Source organism: Salvelinus alpinus, chromosome 7 (assembly GCF_045679555.1).
Source record: "Salvelinus alpinus chromosome 7, SLU_Salpinus.1, whole genome shotgun sequence".
In the NCBI taxonomy this organism is placed as follows: Eukaryota; Metazoa; Chordata; class Actinopteri; order Salmoniformes; family Salmonidae; genus Salvelinus; species Salvelinus alpinus.
Window position 1 is genome coordinate 37,778,111 of NC_092092.1, and position 19,883 is coordinate 37,797,993.

At 44.0% G+C, this 19,883-nt stretch overlaps 1 protein-coding gene across 1 annotated transcript in view; it reads right to left on the reverse strand.

Moving 5' to 3' along the window:
• Nucleotides 1-4,067: 4,067 nt before the first annotated feature.
• Nucleotides 4,068-19,883, reverse strand: part of frmpd2 (FERM and PDZ domain containing 2) — a 48,564-nt gene continuing 32,748 nt past the window's right edge. Inside the window, exons 21-28 of the mRNA XM_071410183.1 lie at nucleotides 18,412-18,505; nucleotides 17,343-17,428; nucleotides 12,201-12,402; nucleotides 11,749-11,966; nucleotides 11,184-11,250; nucleotides 7,622-7,789; nucleotides 7,376-7,514; nucleotides 4,068-4,538 (exon numbers count right to left, since the gene is read on the reverse strand). Coding sequence (XP_071266284.1) covers nucleotides 7,752-7,789; nucleotides 11,184-11,250; nucleotides 11,749-11,966; nucleotides 12,201-12,402; nucleotides 17,343-17,428; nucleotides 18,412-18,505 — 705 coding nt within the window. The 3' untranslated portion in view covers nucleotides 4,068-4,538; nucleotides 7,376-7,514; nucleotides 7,622-7,751. The remainder of the gene's footprint in view (nucleotides 4,539-7,375; nucleotides 7,515-7,621; nucleotides 7,790-11,183; nucleotides 11,251-11,748; nucleotides 11,967-12,200; nucleotides 12,403-17,342; nucleotides 17,429-18,411; nucleotides 18,506-19,883) is intronic.

Consider the following 19,883-nt stretch of genomic DNA (forward strand, 5'->3'; position numbering starts at 1 on the left):
GGAAGGAAAAGGACTGTGTAAAATATAACTATGAGCTTGAAAACTGGTCTGAAAATCTTATCGCCAAGTTGGTAAAAAAGAAACCCCTCTGTGGGCCAAAGCCTTTAACACCGAAGTCAGTACAACACAAAAATATCATTCAAAGCTGTCACCCTCCTCTCTCCCCTGTAGCACACCCCATCCCCCAACCAACCACCTACACAATACCGAAACAGGGTCTGCCCTGCACAAAACACCCAGGCTTTTCTTGACTTTGTTTTCGTTTCCTAAAGTGGAGAGACTTATGATGTGGATTTCTGTTATAGGCAGTATTGAATAGCTCTCCTGTGTGTTACTGGGCTGTCACTAGAGGGACCACACACGGAGAACAATGTCAACATGTTAACATTGTATACTACGCCCATTTGTATAGCTTTCTCCCGCCCTTTTTCCTCTCCCGCCTATTCATTGAATTTTACACACTTTCACTGGTCCGTTTTAAACATTCTTTGACAGCCCCTCTGATATCATTCTCTTTTTTGTGCTTTCCTGACGCCCTCAAAGCTGGAAGGCTTCAGAAACTTTATGAGTTGGCCGGCTACCTCTCCTAATGTACAATTAGCACTGTTTTGATTGTCAGTATCAAGTACGTGGTCAGGATATAATCGCAATTAGGATTTCCTTTTCCACTTGAATAATAACTCGGCATTTGTGATTTCTCACTCACATTCCCTGACGGGTGGCTTTTTCCATGCCGGCGGCATCCGAAGGTGGTGAATTTGAAGTCCTCTCAAAAATAATAGAGTCTACCTTTAAAATCGTGGGACGCCACTTAGCACATTAGCACCGTCACTTTAATTGGGAGTGGGAAGCACATCAGAAGACTCAAGCAGAACACATGGATGGGTGGCAGGATGGCTGGACTGTGCGTCAGAGCTATGGAAAAAGTGAATCTTTCGCAATCTCTCATAATAGAGGGAGAAGGTTTCAGAGCTGCCCGACTGCAACACCACGTCCATGTTTTTTTCTCTGTTATTCTGGAGGAGCAGCAAGGTTGGCACACTCTGTCATGACTGCTGCTATTTATACACCTGCTGAGGATATACAGTATTAAAGTAATTGTCCAGTGTTTCCAGATTTTTATGAAATATGACCTATAATGAATTACAATATGAGTGAAATCATTTTCCTTCCAAAAAAGTATAATTAAGTATGCTAAAAAGCAACTTATCTGTATTGGAATGGTGTGAGTGTAGCCTACCAACAAAATGGTGTGGGCGTATACCGGTCGTTAAAAAATATTCATGCGAGTAGACCACTGATTGGCCAGCTCATCCTCCTCAGGATGACATCATCCTCTATGAGGAAATAGCAAGCATTTTTTTTAACGTTCTGTTTGAGCTAAAAGTTCGAGGTAGGGTTTTTAAAGTGTTTTTTTCCTTCAATTTATGCTTTGGCCACAAAAACAAGAATAGGATGAGTCAACATTATTTGGGTGTGAGTTAACGGAATATTAACTTTAAAAGTGAAATTTTCACTGCACAGTTACTTTAAAAACTCAGGTCTGCAACTTTAGCCTGGATAGAACTCCTGAACCACCACGGGAAACAGACCGAGTAGGAGATTTTGATTTCCATGATCTTGGTGAGAGTCACGTTCAGAACCCTGTCCCAAATGACTTTACCACTTCAATTCACCAAACCCCCTTGGAATCCTATAGCTTTTTTATGACCATGCAACACTCATTATTAAATTGCCTTTCACTGGCAGTGGCTGTGGATGATGAGGCCTGAATGGAGGACAGTGCAGAGGATTCATCTAACCACAGAGAACACCCAAAAACTCACTGATTGCCTTCTCCTCTGCTCTGGCTCAATGTCAGTGAAAATGGAGGAGAACATCAGTGTCCCAGGTTACCTCTGCTTGAGAGACAGTGAGAAACAGAGTGTGAAAGAGAGATGTAGAGAAAGAGGGGGATATGGGAGAAACGAGTGTCCACTCCACTGACAGTCAGACATCACGGAGAACCAGTGACCTGATCGAGGAGTGTAACACGACTACACTGGGACAGTTATATTGTTCAGGAGAGAGAACAGCGGGCACTCTGTCGAGCAGGCCTGCGTGCCGCCATTGGACGGCTGTAATTAGAAACATTTGGGATCATTTGCAAGGGAACACGAGTCCAAATGGGAACCAGATGGATCAACCGATGGCGGGTTTCACCTGAAATACAGGAACCCTTATTTAGGAGGGGAGGTGAAGGGTTCCTGGTCGGGGGGAGAGGAGTTCATCTCCACCCCCACCCCTATCCAGACCCCCAAAAGTGTATGGCCCTTTGGCTTGTATCGACTCGGCTCTAAGGGGGGTACACACCGTTCAGTCTACTCTGGAGGTCAAAGCCAGTCTGAAGACTGACTGGTGGTGAAGAACATCATACATCATCTTGAAGACACTGTATTTCCAAACACACCTTTGTAGATGTTAAACACATTCATGTACAGTGCCTTGCAAAAGTATTCATCCCCCTTGGCGTTTTTCCTATTTTGTTGCATTACAACCTGTAATTTAAATAGATTTTTATTTGGATTTCATGTAATGGACATACACAAAATAGTCCAAATTGGTGAAGAGAAATTTTAAAAATAACTTGTTTGAAAAACGTCCCAAAAATTCAAATAGGTAAAGTGGTGCGTGCATATGTATCCTTTTGCTATGAAGACCCTAAATAAGATCTGGTGCAACCAATTACCTTCAGAAGTCACATAATTAGTTAAATAAAGTCCACCTGTGTGCAATCTAAGTGTCACATGATATGTCACATGATCTCAGTATATACACACACCTGTTTTGAAAGGCCCCAGAGTCTGCAACACCACAAAGCAAGGGGTACCACCAAGCAAGTAGCATCATGAAGACCAAGGAGCTCTCCAAACAAGTTGTGAAGAAGTACAGATCAGGGTTGGGTTATAAAAAAATATCAGAAACTTTTAACATCCCGCGGAGCACCATTAAATCCATTATTCAAAAATGGAAAGAATATGGCACCACAACAAACCTGCCAAGAGAGGTCCGCCCACCAAAACTCACGAACCAGCCAAGGAGGGCATTAATCAGAGAGGCAACACAGAGACCAAAGATAAGCCTGAAGGAGCTGAAAAGCTCCACAGCGGAGATTGGAGTATCTGTCTACAGGACCACTTAAGCCATATACTCCACAGACCTGGGCTTTACGGAAGAGTGGCCAGAAAATAGCCATTGCTTAAAGAAAAAAATTAGCAAACGCGTTTGGTGTTCGCCAAAAGGCATGTGGGAGACTCCCCAAACATATGGAAGAAGGTTCTCTGGTCAGATGAGACTAAAATTGAGCTTTTTGGCCATCAAGGAAAACGTTATGTCTGGCGCAAACCCACCACCTCTCAGAACCCCGAGAACACCATCCCCACAGTGAAGCATGGTGGTGGCAGCATCATGCTGTGAGGATGTTTTTCGTCGGCAGGGACTGAAAACTGGTCAGAATTGAAGGAATGATGGATGGCGTTAAATCCAGGGAAATTCTTGAGGGAAACCTGTTTCAGTCTTCCAGAGATTTGAGACTGGGACGGAGGTTCACCTTCCAGCAGGACAATGACCCTTAGCATACTGTTAAAGCAACAATCGAGTGGTTTAAGGGGAAACATTTAAATGTCTTGGAATGGCCTAGTTAAAGCCCAGATCTCAATCCAATTGAGAATCTGTGGTATGACTTAAAGAATGCTGTACACCAGCGGAACCCATCCGACTTGAAGGAGCTGGAGTAGTATTGCCTTGAAGAATGGGCAAAAATCCCAGTGGCTAGATATGCCAAGCTTATAGAGATATACCCCAAGAGACTTGCAGCTGTAATTGCTGCAAAAGGTGGCTCTACAAACTATTGACTTTGGGGGGGGTGAATAGTTATGCACGCTCAAGTTCAGTTTTTTTGTCTTATTTCTTTGTTTGTTTCACAAGAAAAAATATTTTGCATCTTCAAAGTGGTAGGCATAGTGTAAATCAAATGATACAAACCCTCCAAAAATCAACTTTAATTCCAGGTTGTAAGGCAACAAAATAGGAAAAATGCCAAGGGGGTTAATACTTTTGCAAGCCACTGTATCTCCTGGTGGGTTAACTTGGGGGTTCTCCAGTTACGAAAACACACTCACAAAGGCAAGACCACTGATGATATTTAGAAGAGTTTAAGACTGTAGAATTCAGAAACAAGAACAGAATCGAATGTCACTATTTCTTGCCCCATTGACAGGTGTGTTCATTCCGCTTGTGTCACAGCAAAACCTCCACATGGTTGAGTTGCTACTAATTTAGGGGGATGTCACTGAGTAGCCTTCACATCATGTAGTGTGGCTATAAGGCCCCATGTCAGAATCAGTGTGATCCTACAGTAGGTTTATGACTAAACAGAGGTAGGAGTTCATTAAAACGACGAATGTATCATCAGTCAGATGTAAAGTTTATTACAGATGTTTTCATGTGCTTTCCGGGGGTGTCGTCACTTTGCACCAGATTACATTCGGTAGCTCCGTCTGTAAAGAGAGAGGCAAAGATCAATCACAAACCAAAACTCTATATTTGATATCAAGTATCCCCTAACCATCACGTATAGGCAAAACTACTTCTTAGTGAGAAATATTTGGAAGACTTTCTCCAACCAACCTGGCTTTGAGGCACAGGAGGGATGATATAGGGACAGCGACTGTGGAAGGGGATTCTTTTTAGCCCTATGCTGCCTCCCAGTGGACAATACCTTCATGGGTTAAATAATAAGTACATTTCTTACCTTTTTCTTTGATTATGCACTGCATTTGTGGCGCCTTCTGTATGAGATCATCCTACAGGCTATATTCTATACTGTTAATATATAATGTTAAATTGTCCAGAAGGATAAGAGGGCAACAGTATAGGTCCTGCAGCCCTGTGCATATGTTAAAATCTCAGATCCATTTAACGAGTACGCTTTAACTGCACGTGTGAATTGGTAGTTGTACTACCAGGCAGAGAAAGACTGAGATCACTCTGTAAGAGCTCGGTTCTGTTTGACCTGAAATGAATGTGATGCATTGCCCTAAGTACAGGACTTCACCTGATCTCCACTCACAAACACTATTAGGGGATATACTGAACTGTACAGGACAGAACATTGAGGTGTTATTTAAAGCAGGACTGTGGTTAAGTACTGTTTCTTTAATCAGGTCTCCCTATGTGACCATAGCGCTTCAACCGTGTACCCTTTCTATCTTTGTACGCGTTACATCCTGTCTGTCTTTCTGTGCCACTGACACAGAAGTGAAACCAAATCCGCATCAGGCAAAAACATACAGTTCACAAAACTGTGGTTAATAAATTCCCTTGAGCTTGTGTAATAGTGCTCTCCTTGTTGTCAGTGGTTAACACTGTAGAACTCCACTGCCCCAGTGCAACCACATCTTCCCTTACGGAAAAACCACATTCATTTAACGTGAACACAAAGTGTTCCAAAAACACATTTTCATCTTTTGGGAAGCTAATGTGATAACATGTGACAACAAGTAAAGCAACATATGATATCATGAAACTACACGTGGGTTTTCTGTAAGGGTTTCGCCTCTCCTGGTACTCAAAATAATCGAGGAAAAGAGAAAAGGCCATTGACTTGATTTGAATATACAGTACCAGTCAAAAGTTTGGACACACCTACTCATTCAAGGTTTTTTCTTTATTTTTTAAACTATTTTCTACATTGTAGAATAATAGTGAAGACATCAAAACTATGAAATAACATATGGAATCATGTAGTAACCAAAAAAAGTGCTAAACAAAAAAATGTTTTTTATATTTGAGAATCCTCAAAGTAGCCACCCTTTGCCTTGATGACAAGCTTTGCACACTCTTGGCGTTCTCTCAACCAGCTTCATGAACAAATGTAAAAGAATAGGTGTGCCTTTTTAAAAGTTAATTTAAATGCATTTGAGCCAATCAGTTGTGTTGTGACAAGGTAGGGGTGGTATACAGAAGACAGCCCTATTTGGTAAAAGACCAAGTCCATATTATGGCAAGAGCAGCTTAAATAAGCAAAGAGAAATGACAGTCCATTGTTACTTTAAGATATGAAGGTCAGTCAATGCGGAATATTTCAAGAACTTTGAACGTTTCTTCAAGTGCAGTCGCAAAAACCATCAGGCGCTATGATGAAACTGGCTGTCATGAGGACCGCCACAGGAAAGGAAGACCCAGAGTTACCTCTGCTGCAGAGGATAAGTTCATTAGAGTTAACTGCACCTCAGATTGCAGCCCAAATAAATGCTTCACAGAGTTCAAGTAACAGGCACATCTCAACATCAACTGTCCAGAGGAGACTGCGTGAATCAGGCCTTCGTGGTTGAATTGCTACAAAGAAACCACTACTAAATGACACCAATAATAACAAGAAACTTGCTTGGGCCAAGAAACACAAGCAATGGACATTAGACCGATGGAAATCTGCCCTTTGGTCTGATGAGTCCAAATTTTAAATGTTTGGTTCCAACCGCCGTGTCTTTGTGAGACACAGAGTAAGTGAATGGATTATCTCTGCATGTGTAGTTGCCACATGGAGGAGGAGGTGTGATGGTGTGGGGGTGTTTTGCTGGTGACACTGTCAGTGATTTATTTAGAGTTCAAGGCACACTTAACCAGCATGGCTACCACAGCATTCTGTAGCGATACACCATCTGGTTTGCGCTAAGTGGGACGATCATTTGTTTTTCAACAGGACAATGACCCAACACACCCCCAGGCTGTGTAAGGCCTATTGACCAAGAAGGAGAGTGATGGAGTGACCTCAACCCAATTGAGATGGTTTGGGATGAGTTGGACAGCAGAGTGAAGGAAAAGCAGCCAACAAGTGCTCAGCATATGTGGGAACTCCTTCAAGACTGTTGGAAAAGCATTCTAGGTAAAACTGCTTGAGAGAATGCCAAGAGTGTGCAAAGCTGTCATCAACGGGTGGCTACTTCACAGAATCAAAAAAATGTAATCTATTTTGATTTTTTAAACACTTTTTTGGTTACTACATGATTCCATATGTGTTATTTCATAGTTGTGATGTCTTCACTATTATTCTACAATGTAAAACATAGTAAAAATAAAGAAAAACCCTTGAATGAATAGGTGTCCCCAAACTTTTGACTGGTACTGTATATATACACAGGTACCCCCTGTATATAGCCTCACTACTGTTGTTTTACTGTTGCTCTTTAACTACTTGTTATTTTTCTATTTTCTTAAAACTGCATTGTTGATTAAGGGCTTGTAAGTAAGCATTTCACTGTAAGGTCTACACATGTTGTATTCGGCGCATGTGACAAATAAAATTTGATTTTGATAGGAACTAACTACTACTTACCTAAATAAAAAGAGATTTCCATCATTATCATTTTCATCACTTCACGAGTTGCCCTAAGCAGCGCCTCCTGCTTAACACAGTTGGTTCTTGTCTGCCGGGGGACTCACGCAACACCTCTGACTCATAGAATGCAGTGATGCTGAAAATGCAAATTTCACAATTATTCAGGTCATATTTTTGCAGTCTTTAAACGGACTCTGACATTATGAGGTATCTTGAGATATGTCTTGCAGTGCTGGTACTGACCGTCTCCACCTGTCCTGCTCTTTTCTCTGGACAGATCTCCACGTGTCCTGCTGATCTCCTGTCTGTCTCTCAAGAAGTATAACCCTTGTATAACTTCCTTTGGTGCTCACGTACTGTGATGTTACATCACTCAGGTGCTAAGCAATGTTTCAATGGGAGGCAGAATTCCTTGGAAGAGATACAAATGGAAGGAAAAGGAAGAAAAAATACATGCAGTTTGATATTATAGCCAAGGAATAAAAAGGCAACTTTATTAAAGAGGCAGCGCAGTCAAAAACAGGGGTTTCCAGTGTTTTCCTGTATACAATGCCTTCGGAAAGTATTCAGACCCCTTGACTTTTTCCACATTTTGTTACCTTACAGCCTTATTCCAAATTTGATTAAATTGTTGTTTCCCCCCTCATCAATCTTCACCCAAAACCCCATAATGAAAAAGCAAAAACAGGTTTAGAATTCTTTGCTAATTTATAAAAAACATAAATATCACATTTACATAAGTATTCAGACCCTTTACTCAGTACTTTGTTGAAGCACCTTTGGCAGCGATTACAGCATCGAGTCTTCTTGGGTATGACACTACAAGCTTGGCACATCTGTATTTGGGGAGTTTCTCCCATTTTTCTCTGCAGATCCTCTCAAGCTCTATCGGGTTGGATGGGGAGCGTTGTTGCACAGCTATTTTCAGGTCTCTCCTGAGATGTTCGATCGGGTTCAAGTCCCGGTTTTGGCTGGGACACTCAAGGACATTCAGAGACTTATCCAGAAGCCACTCCTGCATTGTCTTGACTGTGTGCTTAGGGTCGTTGATGGAAGGTGAACCTTCACCCCAGTCTGAGGTCCAGAGCGCTCTGGAGCAGGTTTTCATCAAGGATCTCTCTGTACTTTGCACCGTTCATCTTTGCCTCGATCCTGACTAGTCTCCCAGTCCCCGCTGCTGAAAAACATTCCCACAGCATGATGCTGCAACCACCATGCTTCACCGTAGTGATAGTGCCAGGTTTCCTGCAGACGTGACGCTTGACATTCAGGCCAAAGAGTTCTATCTTGGTTTCATCAGACCAGAGAATCTTGTTTCTCATGGTTTGAGAGTCCTTTAGGTGCCTTTTGGCAAACTCCAAGCGGGCTGTCATGTGCCTTTTACTGAGGAGTGGCTTCCGTCTGGCCACTCTACCATAAAGGCGTGATTGGTGGATTGCTGCAGAGATGGTTGTCCTTCCGGAAGGTTCTCCCATTTCCACAGAGGAAGTCTAGAGCTCTGTCAGAGTGACCATCAGTTCTTGGTCATCTCCCTGACCAAGGCCCTTCTCCCCCGTTTGCTCAGTTTGGCAGGGCGGCCAGCTCTAGGAAGTCTTGGTGGTTCCAAACTTCTTCCATTTAAGAATGATGGAGGCCACTGTGTTCTTGGATATTCAATGCTGTAGATATTTTTGGGTACCCTTCCCCAGATCTGTGCCTCGACACAATCCTGTATCGGAGCTCTACGGAAAATTCCTTCGACCTCATGGCTTGGTTCTTGCTCTGACATGCACTGTCAACTATGGGACCTTATATAGACAGGTGTGTGCCTTTCAGAATAATGTCCAATATATTGAATTTACCACAGGTGGACTCCAATCAAGTTGTAGAAATGTCTTAAGCATAATCAATGGAAACAGGATACACCTGAGCTCAATTTCGAGTCTCATAGAAAATGGTTTGAATACTTATGTGAAAAAGTATAATATTGTCGTTATGGGGGTATTGTGGGTAGATTGCAGAGGATTTGTTTTTGTTTAATCCATTTTAGAATAAGGCTGTAACTGAATAAAATGTGTAAAAAGTCAACGGGTCTGAATATTTTCTGAAGGCACTGTATACAGGTAACTGGCAACATAATGGAAACAATTACTTTTTGTAATACAAAGTTTATTGAAAGCAGGTGCTTCCACACAGGTGTGGTTCCTGAGTTAATTAAGCAATTAACATCCCATCATGCTTAGGGTCATGTATACTGAACAGAAATATAAACACAACATGCAAAGTGCTACTCCCATTTTTCATGAGCTGAAATAAAAGATCCCAGAAATGTTCCCTAAACACAAAAAGCTTATTTCTCTCAAATTGTAGGCACAAATGTATGCATATCCCTGTTAGTGAGCATTTTTTCCAAGATCCTCTTTTCACCTGACAGGTGTGGCATATCAAGAAGCTGATTAAACAGCATGATCATTACACAGGTGCAACTTGTGCTGGGGGAAACAAAATGCCACTAAAATGTGCAGTTTTGTCACACAACACAATGCCACAGATGTCTCAAGTTTTGAGGGAGCGTGCAATTGGCATGCTGACTGCAGGAATGCACAACAGAGCTGTTGCCAGATAATTGAATGTTCATTTATCTACCATAAGCCACCTCCAACGTCGTTTTTAGAGAATTTGGCAGTACGCCCAACCAGCCTCACAACCGCAGACCCCGTGCTACCACGCCAGCCCAGGACCTCCACATCCAGATTTTTCACTTGTAGGATCGTCTGAGGAGAGGGGGGGGGGGGGGGGGGGGCTGGGAAGTATTTCTGTCTGTAATAAGCCCTTTTGTGGGAAAAAAAACGTATTCTGATTGGCTCTGGGTGGACCTGGCTCCCAAGTGGGTGGGCCTATGCTCTCCATAGCCCACCCATGGCTGTGCCGATACCCAGTCATGTGAAATCCATAGGTTAGGGCTTAATGAATTTACTTCAATTGACTGATTTCCTTCTATGAACTGTAACTCAGTAAAATCCTTGAAATTGTTGCATGTTGCGTTTATATTTTTGTTCAGTATATAAAAATGCTGGTGCGGCCATTATTTTGGCTACCATGGCTAAGCCCCCATAGGATGACAATGCCCCCATCCACACGGCACAAGTGGTCCCTGAATGGTTTGATGAGCATGAAAACGATGTAAACCATATGCTATGGCCGTCTTAATCACCAGATCTAAACCCAATTGAACACTTATGGGAGATTCTGGAGCAGTGCCCGAGACAGCGTTTTCCAACACCATCAACAAAACACCAAACTATGGAATGTTGTCACGTCCTTCCAGTAGAGTTCCCTACACTTTTAGATTCTATGCCAAGGTGCATTGACGCTGTGTTGGCTCATGGTGGCCTAACGCCCTATTAAGACACTTCATGTTGGTGTTTCCTTTATTTTGGCAGTTACCTGTATATTCCCACACTATGAGTTTGGAATAATACTGTGAAATTGTGAAAATGATGACAATACCCATTTTAGGTAAGAGCTGTTTGCAAAGACTGCCTGACATTTCAGCTTTTTTTGCATGGGTGGCGTTTTGTAAAAGTTAGACCAATCACAAAGAATTCTTGCTTGAGAACGAGCTTTTTGCAACAAAAATCAATTTCTGTTTGTTATTGACCATTTTAATTAAAAACAGTCACAGTAAGCTAAATTGTTACCCAGAAATGATTTGATAATGCGATAAAAACTGCATTGAAAGATAAAAATGTTCTTATGAACGCAAAAAATTGCAGAAACATATTAATTGGATTATGTTGTCTGCCCTGTCCGGATGTGTATTTACCTGGAGCAGGACGGCACAGAGACAACCGGACTTCAGGAGGAGAGCCTCTCAGCAGCATTACCACCCTCTACAGGCCATAGAGAGAACAGTCACTCACTGTCATCTACAGCCAGGCAATTAAGTCATTATGGGAAAGATAGACCAGAGATGGACTAAAGAGCTGGCCACTGTACACTGCACGTTCTTAGATCTTCACTTATTAATCCCATCCGTGTGTTAATGAGGTACACTGAATCTAAGTACTCTTGGATTCACCACAATACGATTGAATGTTATTAACCAAGTTATTGTCTCCCAATTGGCTTGATGTAACACATATATATTTTCATCAGAAGATAAATGGTCATAATGCAAGATAATGATCAGAGATAATGGTGATAAAGAGCTATTGAATAAACCAATCACATTGAGTGAAACAAAACCCCTCTATCTCACACTAAATTGTCACAATTATCAGTCTTCCTATGCTCAGATTAATACAAACCCACCCACAGTATTCTAACTCACAGTTGTAGCTACAATTGTAATGTCGTATTATGACACACCGGTCTACGTCAATATTTACCTGGTAGGACAATCCCTTCAGCGGTTCTCCATTGACTGCCAGGATGACGTCTCCCTCCTGGATCCGCCCACTCTCCTCCGCTGGCTGGCCAAGGAAAAGCTTCTTGATCCGGACAAGACTACTGCTTGAGTCTCCTTTTGAGGGGTTGAGCTCAGGGACCAGGAAGCTGAAGCCCAAGCCATTCTGGCTCTTCTTCAAGGTCACCTCCAGAGTGTTATCTGTAGGGTGGAGGGGTTAGGGCATTGAAGTGTGTCAGAGTTCACCTTGGAGGCTTGGACGGTGGATCCAGGACTGAGTTTGGGAAACCCTGCTCTAAAGGACGGATTAGAAATCATGCAACGTCACCCAGTGTAAACTCATGGACAATGATAACCTTGCTTCAGAGGTCAATCCCTCGAAGCACCAGTGTTATCCTTACACTAAAGCTTCCTCGTCAATGATATTTCCCTTACTGTCAGACACAAAACTGTAGTCCTTGGGCCTGACGAAGAAGGGGGTGATGATGGCGGGGCAGCTGTTGTTCCTCATCTGGGTGATGTCCAAGTGGGCACTCCGAGGGGACAGGCTGCGCCCCAGGAGACTGCGCCCTGTGTCTGGGCTCGGAGACACCCTGGGCAGGGCCATGTTCTCCCTCTCCAAGACCATGGTCACCACCTAGGACAGGAAAGGGTTAAATGAAGACAAACAATGTGACACGCCAGCCCAACGGGGGCTGATGAACTTTCATGTGCCTTCATTTCAAACGTATATGTGGTAAGTAAATATGAATACAAATGTTAAATTATGAGCCTAGTTAAGCCAAGGAGAAAGCACTGAGCTATACAGGGATAAAGACAGGATCCTTCCTGGCTAGCCATGATTGACCATGCTAACTGCTTGCTATGCATTTAAATGTGAATTCTTAAAGAGATGGGTGGGTCTATGGCTTAAGAGGGTGTGAACGATGCTGAATGGGTGTAAACAAAGAATAGCTCTCTCGCACTCAACAAAATTTTTCAAAGTCATTCTCTCCTACTTGTCTCCTAACTGGGAAAACAAGTTTATAAATGTTTAAAGCAGCATAATTTCCCCATGCTTCTTCCAATCACAGATATACCATTTGAGTCCGATTTTTCCGACATAAGCCCCCGTTGGGATGGGCTGTCACAAATGCTTCTTATTCGTCTTGACCTTGTAGAGACCTTAACTAGGGTAGGGGGCAGCATTCGGAATTTTGGATGAAAAGCGTGCCCAAATTAAACTGCCTGCTACTCAGGCCCAGAAGCTAGGATATGCATATAATTAGTAGATTTGGATAGAAAACACTAAAGTTTCCAAAACCGTTAAAATTATGTATGTGAGTATAACAGAACTGATATGGCAGGCGAAAACCTGAGGAAAATCCAACCAGGAAGTACAATTATTTGAAAGGCCGTTTTCCCATTGAAAGCCTATCCACCATACAAAGACTTAGGACCCAGTTCACAATCTCTATGGCTTCCTCTACATATGGCCAGTCTTTAGGCATTGTTTCAGGCTTTTACTCTGAAAAATTTGGGAGATACAGCACTTTCAATGAGTGGACAGTGTGAAATTTCCAGACAAGAGTCATGCGCGTGATCTTGTTTCTCCTTTTCTATTGACGAAGCTTTTGTCCGGTTGAAATATTATTGATTATTAATGACAGAAACAACCTGAGAATTGATTTTAAACATCGTTTGACATGTTTCTACTAACTTTTATTGTACTTTTTTGACTTTTCGTCTTGATGTTGAGAGCGCGCATTGTGCCTTTGGATTTCTGAACTAAACGCACCAACAAAACGGAGGTTTTTGGACATAAAGAGGGACATTATCAAACAAAACAAACATTTATTGTCTAACATGGAGACCTGGGAGTGCCACCAGATGAAGATCATCAAAGGTAAGTGATTCATTTTAAAGCTATTTCTGACTTTTGTGACACCTCTCCTTGGTTGGAAAATGGCTGTATGGTTTTTGTGGCTAGGCGCTGACCTAACATAATCGCGTGCTGTGCTTTCGCCGAAAAGCCTTTTTGAAATCTGACACAGCGGTTGCATTAAGGAGAAGTTTATCTTTAATCGTATGTTAAACACTTGTATCTTTCATCAATGTTTATGATGAGTATTTCTGTAATTTGATGTGGCTCTCTGCATTTTCACCGGATGTTTGTTTGAGACAATGATTACTGTACATAACGCGCCAATTTCAACTGAGGTTTTTGGACATAAAGATTAACTTTATCGAACAAAACACACATTTATTGTGTAACATGAAGTCCAGTGAGTGCCATCTGATAAAGATCATCAAAGGTTAGTGATTCATTTAATTGCTATTTCTGACTTTTGTGAGCCCTCTCCTTGGCTGGAAAATGGCTGTATGGTTTTCTGTGACTAGGCGCTGACCTAACATAATCGCATGGTGTGCTTTCTCCGTAAAGCCTTTTTGAAATCGGACACTGTGGTTGGATTTACAAGAGGTTTATCTTTAAAATGGTGTACGAAACTTGTATGTTTGAGGAATTTTAATTATGGGATTTCTGTTGTTTTGAATTTGGCGCCCTGCAATTTCACTGGCTGTTGTCGAGGTGGGATGCTACCGTCCCACTTATACCAGAGAGGTTAACACCTAGCGACCTCGTCAGGAGGTTCGAACCTCTTGGCGTAACAGTTAAGATGTTGGCTTGACAGCTGCTGTACCTGGGTTCGAGTACCGGTCGGGGCTACTGCATTTGTTACATTGGTGTCAGAAGTGGGATTGCTATACACCCAAGCCTTGACAAGATGGATGACACAGTGAAGCAGCTGGCGAAGACGACTGGGCAAGAAGAAGAGGAGAAGCTGAGCACTCTGCTCAAGGAGCTGAGCCTCAGCGGGAAGTGTCCCCCCCGCACCCCACCCACATGGAAGGAGGATGAGCGGAGCCTGGGAGGAACAGACAAGTTGCCCACGGATCCTACACCGGAGGGCTCATACCTGGACAGCCTGCTCCAAGCCAGTGGAGGTTTTCTGCTTCACCACACCCCATAGTGCCACCTGGAGGAAGGTGCGGTGTCTCGTTGTCCTGCACAGTGACATGGAGACAGACGTGGACCAGATGGTGGTGGTCCAAGGAATGGAGATGCCCACCCGGACACTGAAGGTGGCCCGCTACAGGGGAGTGGAGTTTTGGGAACCCTAACTAGCCCAGTTTCAGCTAGCTGCGTGGCAAAATGGTTGGGCTGAAGAGGAAATGGCTGTGCAGCTTTTCCCAGGCCTTACAGGCCCTACTAGACCTCAGCTCTACAGATATTCGTTATTACGCCAGACAAGGCTACCCCCAGTTTGCCACTGCTGATCAGAAGAAACAGGCCTTACATGCCTTCCTCTGGAAGGCTCCAACAGCATGTTCGCCTGGCTCCCCCTGCCACACTGTCTAAGGCCACAGGAAGAAGCAGAAAGAGTGGAAAACATCTTGAGCACAAAGAGTTGGGTTATCCCAAGGACACTGTGGGTAGAAACTGAGGTGGAGACCAAGAGTGACTCAGATGAGGTGGTCTGCAAAGCCAATGAGGCGCACCGGCAGTGGACTCTACGACGGTCCACTTAGAGAGGTCAACGCCAGCCTGAGATGATCTGTTTCCGCTGTGGACAGAAAGGCCACATCGCTCGCCACCCCACCTCATCCCTTGCCCGCCCCTGAGTCGACGGAAAACGCCAGGGGGGGTGATGAAATGAGGGGAGCATCATCCCAGTCCCCTGACCCCTTGTTGAGCGGAACATCAAGTTGGTTGTTTGGGTCAGACGCAGGGCCTCTACTTTCCATGCAGCATCAGCAGTGAGGCCTGCCAGGTGTTGATTGACACCGGTTCCACTATATACCTTATTCCGCCTGTTGTTCTTCCAGACACAGTGGCCCCTTCATCAAGCTATCCAACAGCCCCTGTAGTCCTTGTCAAGAAGGATGGCTCATAGCGCTTTGGTGCAGACTACAGGCAGCTGAACTATGTGACCAGGAAGGATTCCTATCCCCTCCCCATCACAGGGTCACTGTGGTTCAGTTCCCTTGATCTCCGCAGCAGTTATTGGCAAGTGGAGCTTGTCCTTGAAGCCAGGCCAAAGACCGCCTTCTCGATTGGACAAGGACTGTGGCAGTTTACCGTGATACCCTTTGGGCTCTGCAATGCTCCGCCAACCTTCAAGCGTCTTATGGAGCAAATGCTGGCCACAATCCCCCGCAACAAGTGTGTGGTCTACCAGACTCTGGCGAATCTGCGTGAGGTTCCACTTGCCATCCGGCAGGCAGGATTCGAGCTCCACCCCAAGAAGTGTCACCTTCAGCGGTAGGTCAAGTTCCTAAGCCAAGTCATTGGGGCAGACTGAGTCGCAACTGACCCAGCCAAGGTGGTGTCGGTTCAGCACTGGAGTTGAGAAGCTTTGTTGGCCTAGCTTATTACTACCAGAGGTTCATCAATGACTTTACAACAGTAGCCAGCCCTCTACACCGCCTTACAAACAAGGACCAGCGGTTCAACTGGGATGAGAACTGCGCTGCTGCATTCGCTGAACTGCGGGAGGCCCTTACCAAGGCTCCAGTCCTGGGATACCCCAACGTCCAGCACCCATTCATCATGGACAAAGATGCAAGGTATGTGGGCATTGAGGCTGTTCTTTTGTAGGAGGGGCTGGATGGGTAACAGGTGGTGGCCTTCTACAGTCGGAACCTCAACCGTGCCGAGCTTAACTACTGTGTCACCCGGTGAGAGTTGTTGGCTGTGGTCAACTCTACCTCTACGGGACCCAGTTCCTCCTTTGTACTGACCAAGCCTCAATCACCGGGCTCATCAACTTCCAAGAGCCACAGGTCTAGGTGACTCATTGGACCGAAGAGCTACAGGAGTGAGAATACCAGATGCAGCACCGGGCTGGTCGTCTCCACACAAACGCTGATGCATTGTCTTTCCGGCCGTGTGAAGAGGAAGACTGCATGCACTGCCCACACTTGAAACAAAAAGATGGTCTCCTGCCCACAGTGGTGGAAATTCAGGCAGCAGACAGGATCCCAGTACCCTGGAGACCTGGAATGACCAAGACCTGAAGAGGGAGCAGGAAGGTGACCCGATATTGGCAACTGTTCAGGGCTGGTTGGAGACAGAGTCTCACCTCTGTGCTCCAAAGCCAAGGCCTACTATTCACAGTCAGACAACCTTGCCATTCATATGGGTTGCTGTTTCGAAGATGGAGGGAACCAACACACAACTCTGTGGTGTGGCAGCGGCTGAAGCCTTGTTCTATGCGTGCCCATGCCCTCAGAGCTGTCCATGGGTTGGTGGGGGACGTCCACTTCAGGCTTACAAAGACCTTCCAACGCCTCCGAGGGAAACTCTACTGAGCTGGCTGCCGTCAAGACACGGAACAGTATGTGCATGCCTGGACCAACTGGACAGTCACCATTTTGTTACAATATACATACACATTGCGTAAGACAAAATGGCACATAATCAGAACACATGTTAAAATGTTAGTGTTTACAGTTCAGTTGAAGGCCAATGCAGAAGCAAAGCTTTGATGGTGTTGCCCTGTCTTGGTTGCAGCTGAGATATTGATGTTCCTTTACCTCTCCTGTTTTCGCCAGACATTCCACAGCCTGCTGATGTGTGAACCCTTGAAACCTGATGCCATCCACTTCCAGCAGTCTGTCACCTGTTAGATGTGCACAAACACATGCACACACACTTGTGATTCATCCTCTTGCTCTAATCTATACTGAACAAAAATATAAACGCAACATGCAACAATTTCAAAGATTTTACTGAGTTACAGTTAATTTGAGGAAATCAGTCAATTGAAATAAATTAACTAGGCCATAATCTATGGATTTCACATGACTGGGAATACAGATATGTTACTGTTGGTCAATGATACCTTACAAAAAATGGGCCTCTGGATCTTGTCACGGTATCTCTGTGCATTCAAATTGCCATCGATAAAATGCAATTGTGTTCTTTGTCCGTAGCTTATGCCTGCCCATACCATAACCCCACCGCCACCATAGGGAACTCTGTTCACAACATTGACATCAGCAAACCACTCGCCCACTCGATGCCATACATGTGGTCTGCAGTTGTGAGGCCGGTTGGACGCACTGCCAAATTCTCTAAAACGACGTTGGAGGTGGCTTATGGTAGAGAAATTAACATTAAATTCTCTGGCAACAGCTCTGGTGGACATTCCTGCAGTCAGCATACCAATTGCACTCTCCCTCAATACTTGAGACATCTGTGGCATTGTGTTGTGAGAAAAACTTGCACATTTTAGAGTGTCTTTTTAGTGTCCCCAGCACAAGGTGCACCTGTGTAATGATCGTGATGTTTAATCAACTTCTTGATATGCCACACCTGTCAGGTGGATAGATTATTTTGGCAAAGGAGAAATGCTCACGAACAGGGATGTAAACAAATTGGTGCACAAAATTGGAGAGAAATACCCTTTTTGTGCGTATGTATTTAAAAAAAAAGATCAGCTCATGAAACAGGTGACCAACACTTTACATTTTGTGTTTATATTTTTGTTCAGTGTAAATTCAATTTGTGCAGCAATAATCCAGTGTAATGCTCTCCTAGTGTCATTATTATTCCAGGTGCTTCACTGTAACATAATATAGCTTGTTCAGGATTATACTGCACCTGACTGGATGCGGCCATCTTGCTCAGCAGCCCCTCCACAGACTAGGCTTTTGATGAAGACACCGCCATGACGCAGGCCTGTGGTCACACCACCCTGACAAACCAGAAACACAAGGTTATTTTCCAACAACATAACAGTCTCGGTGGAAATGTAAGTTTATCAATATATGCCATCCATAACATTTGCATGTCTGACTAATTGCTGAAGCAGTAATGTAATTTTTGTATTATATTTTTGTATTTTATTTTCCTACTTTGGTGATAACTACTTTATTGAGGAAAATGTACTTACTATGCCTGTGATATGTAGTTGTCCCACCTAGCTATCTTAAGATAAATGCACTAACTGTAAGTCGCTCTGGATAAGAGTGTCTGCTAAATGACTAAAATGTAATGACAATGTACCATAAAGGGTTAACTCCTCATATTTTTTTCATATCAATAGTCCCCACACTCAGGCTGCTACTGTAAGTGAGAGGGATGATTAAAAGGAATAATGTATGTTTATCAAGTTACAAGATCTTACACTCTGTTTCTCACACCAAGGAGGTAAAAAAAACAGAATGTCTGCCAACAGACACACCAGGCGTGTGGTGTGGTGTGCTCTCATCCCTGGTCCACCTTCACATCATCCGAATTCCGGCCAGGCATAATGAGAAGACACCAACAAAAAGTCAGTATCCTTGTTCACATAGCACAGATCAACCGCCAATCAGCGTCATTAAAATACTCCAGACCACAAATTGGCAGTTGATTTCTTAAGCTATGTTTGGCTTGTGCCTGCTGTAGATAGCTAATGTTAGCTTACCAGCAAGCTGCACTAATGTTGTTGCTAACTAGCCACAATTTGTAGTAAGCCCAGTAGCCATATGGCCACAACTAGATAACTAGCAACATTATGATTACATCACAATGCATTATGCAGCTTGGTGGATTACACCGGGAAAAGTGCCCTCTTATCCTTTTTCTTGTCACTCTTGTCGGCTCCCCCACGTGGAGGTTCGGGCTCTCTGACTGGCTCAAAGTCAAGTGTCTGCCACTGACCAACAGGGCGATTCCACTAGTAGAAACAGCAGGTTCGTCGGTACCAGGTCGGTAGGCAGTAGGTACATGTGCATCTTTTGTTCTAGCAAGAGAAAGAACGACCTCCTAAGCCTCTCTCTCAACAGCTTGCACCTGCCTTGTGAGTGGTGAGTAACTCACGTAGCCTGTTGAGGTTGACCTGTCACAGGCTGTTAGGTAACGGGTCGGGGTCTTACACACACACACACACCTGGGCTTTACTGTAGGCTACTGTAATGTCCAGTAGGCAGGCAGGTTCCAAGCTGCAGGCCCTCCCTCTCCAGGGTGATTAGCCCCAGGGGTCTGAAGGATTACCCAGAGACATAGAGGACAGCTAACTTCCTGTCCAGAGAGGTGTGGTCAACTCATCTGTACACCCCATAGACTTAAATACAGTAGGTCCATCCCTT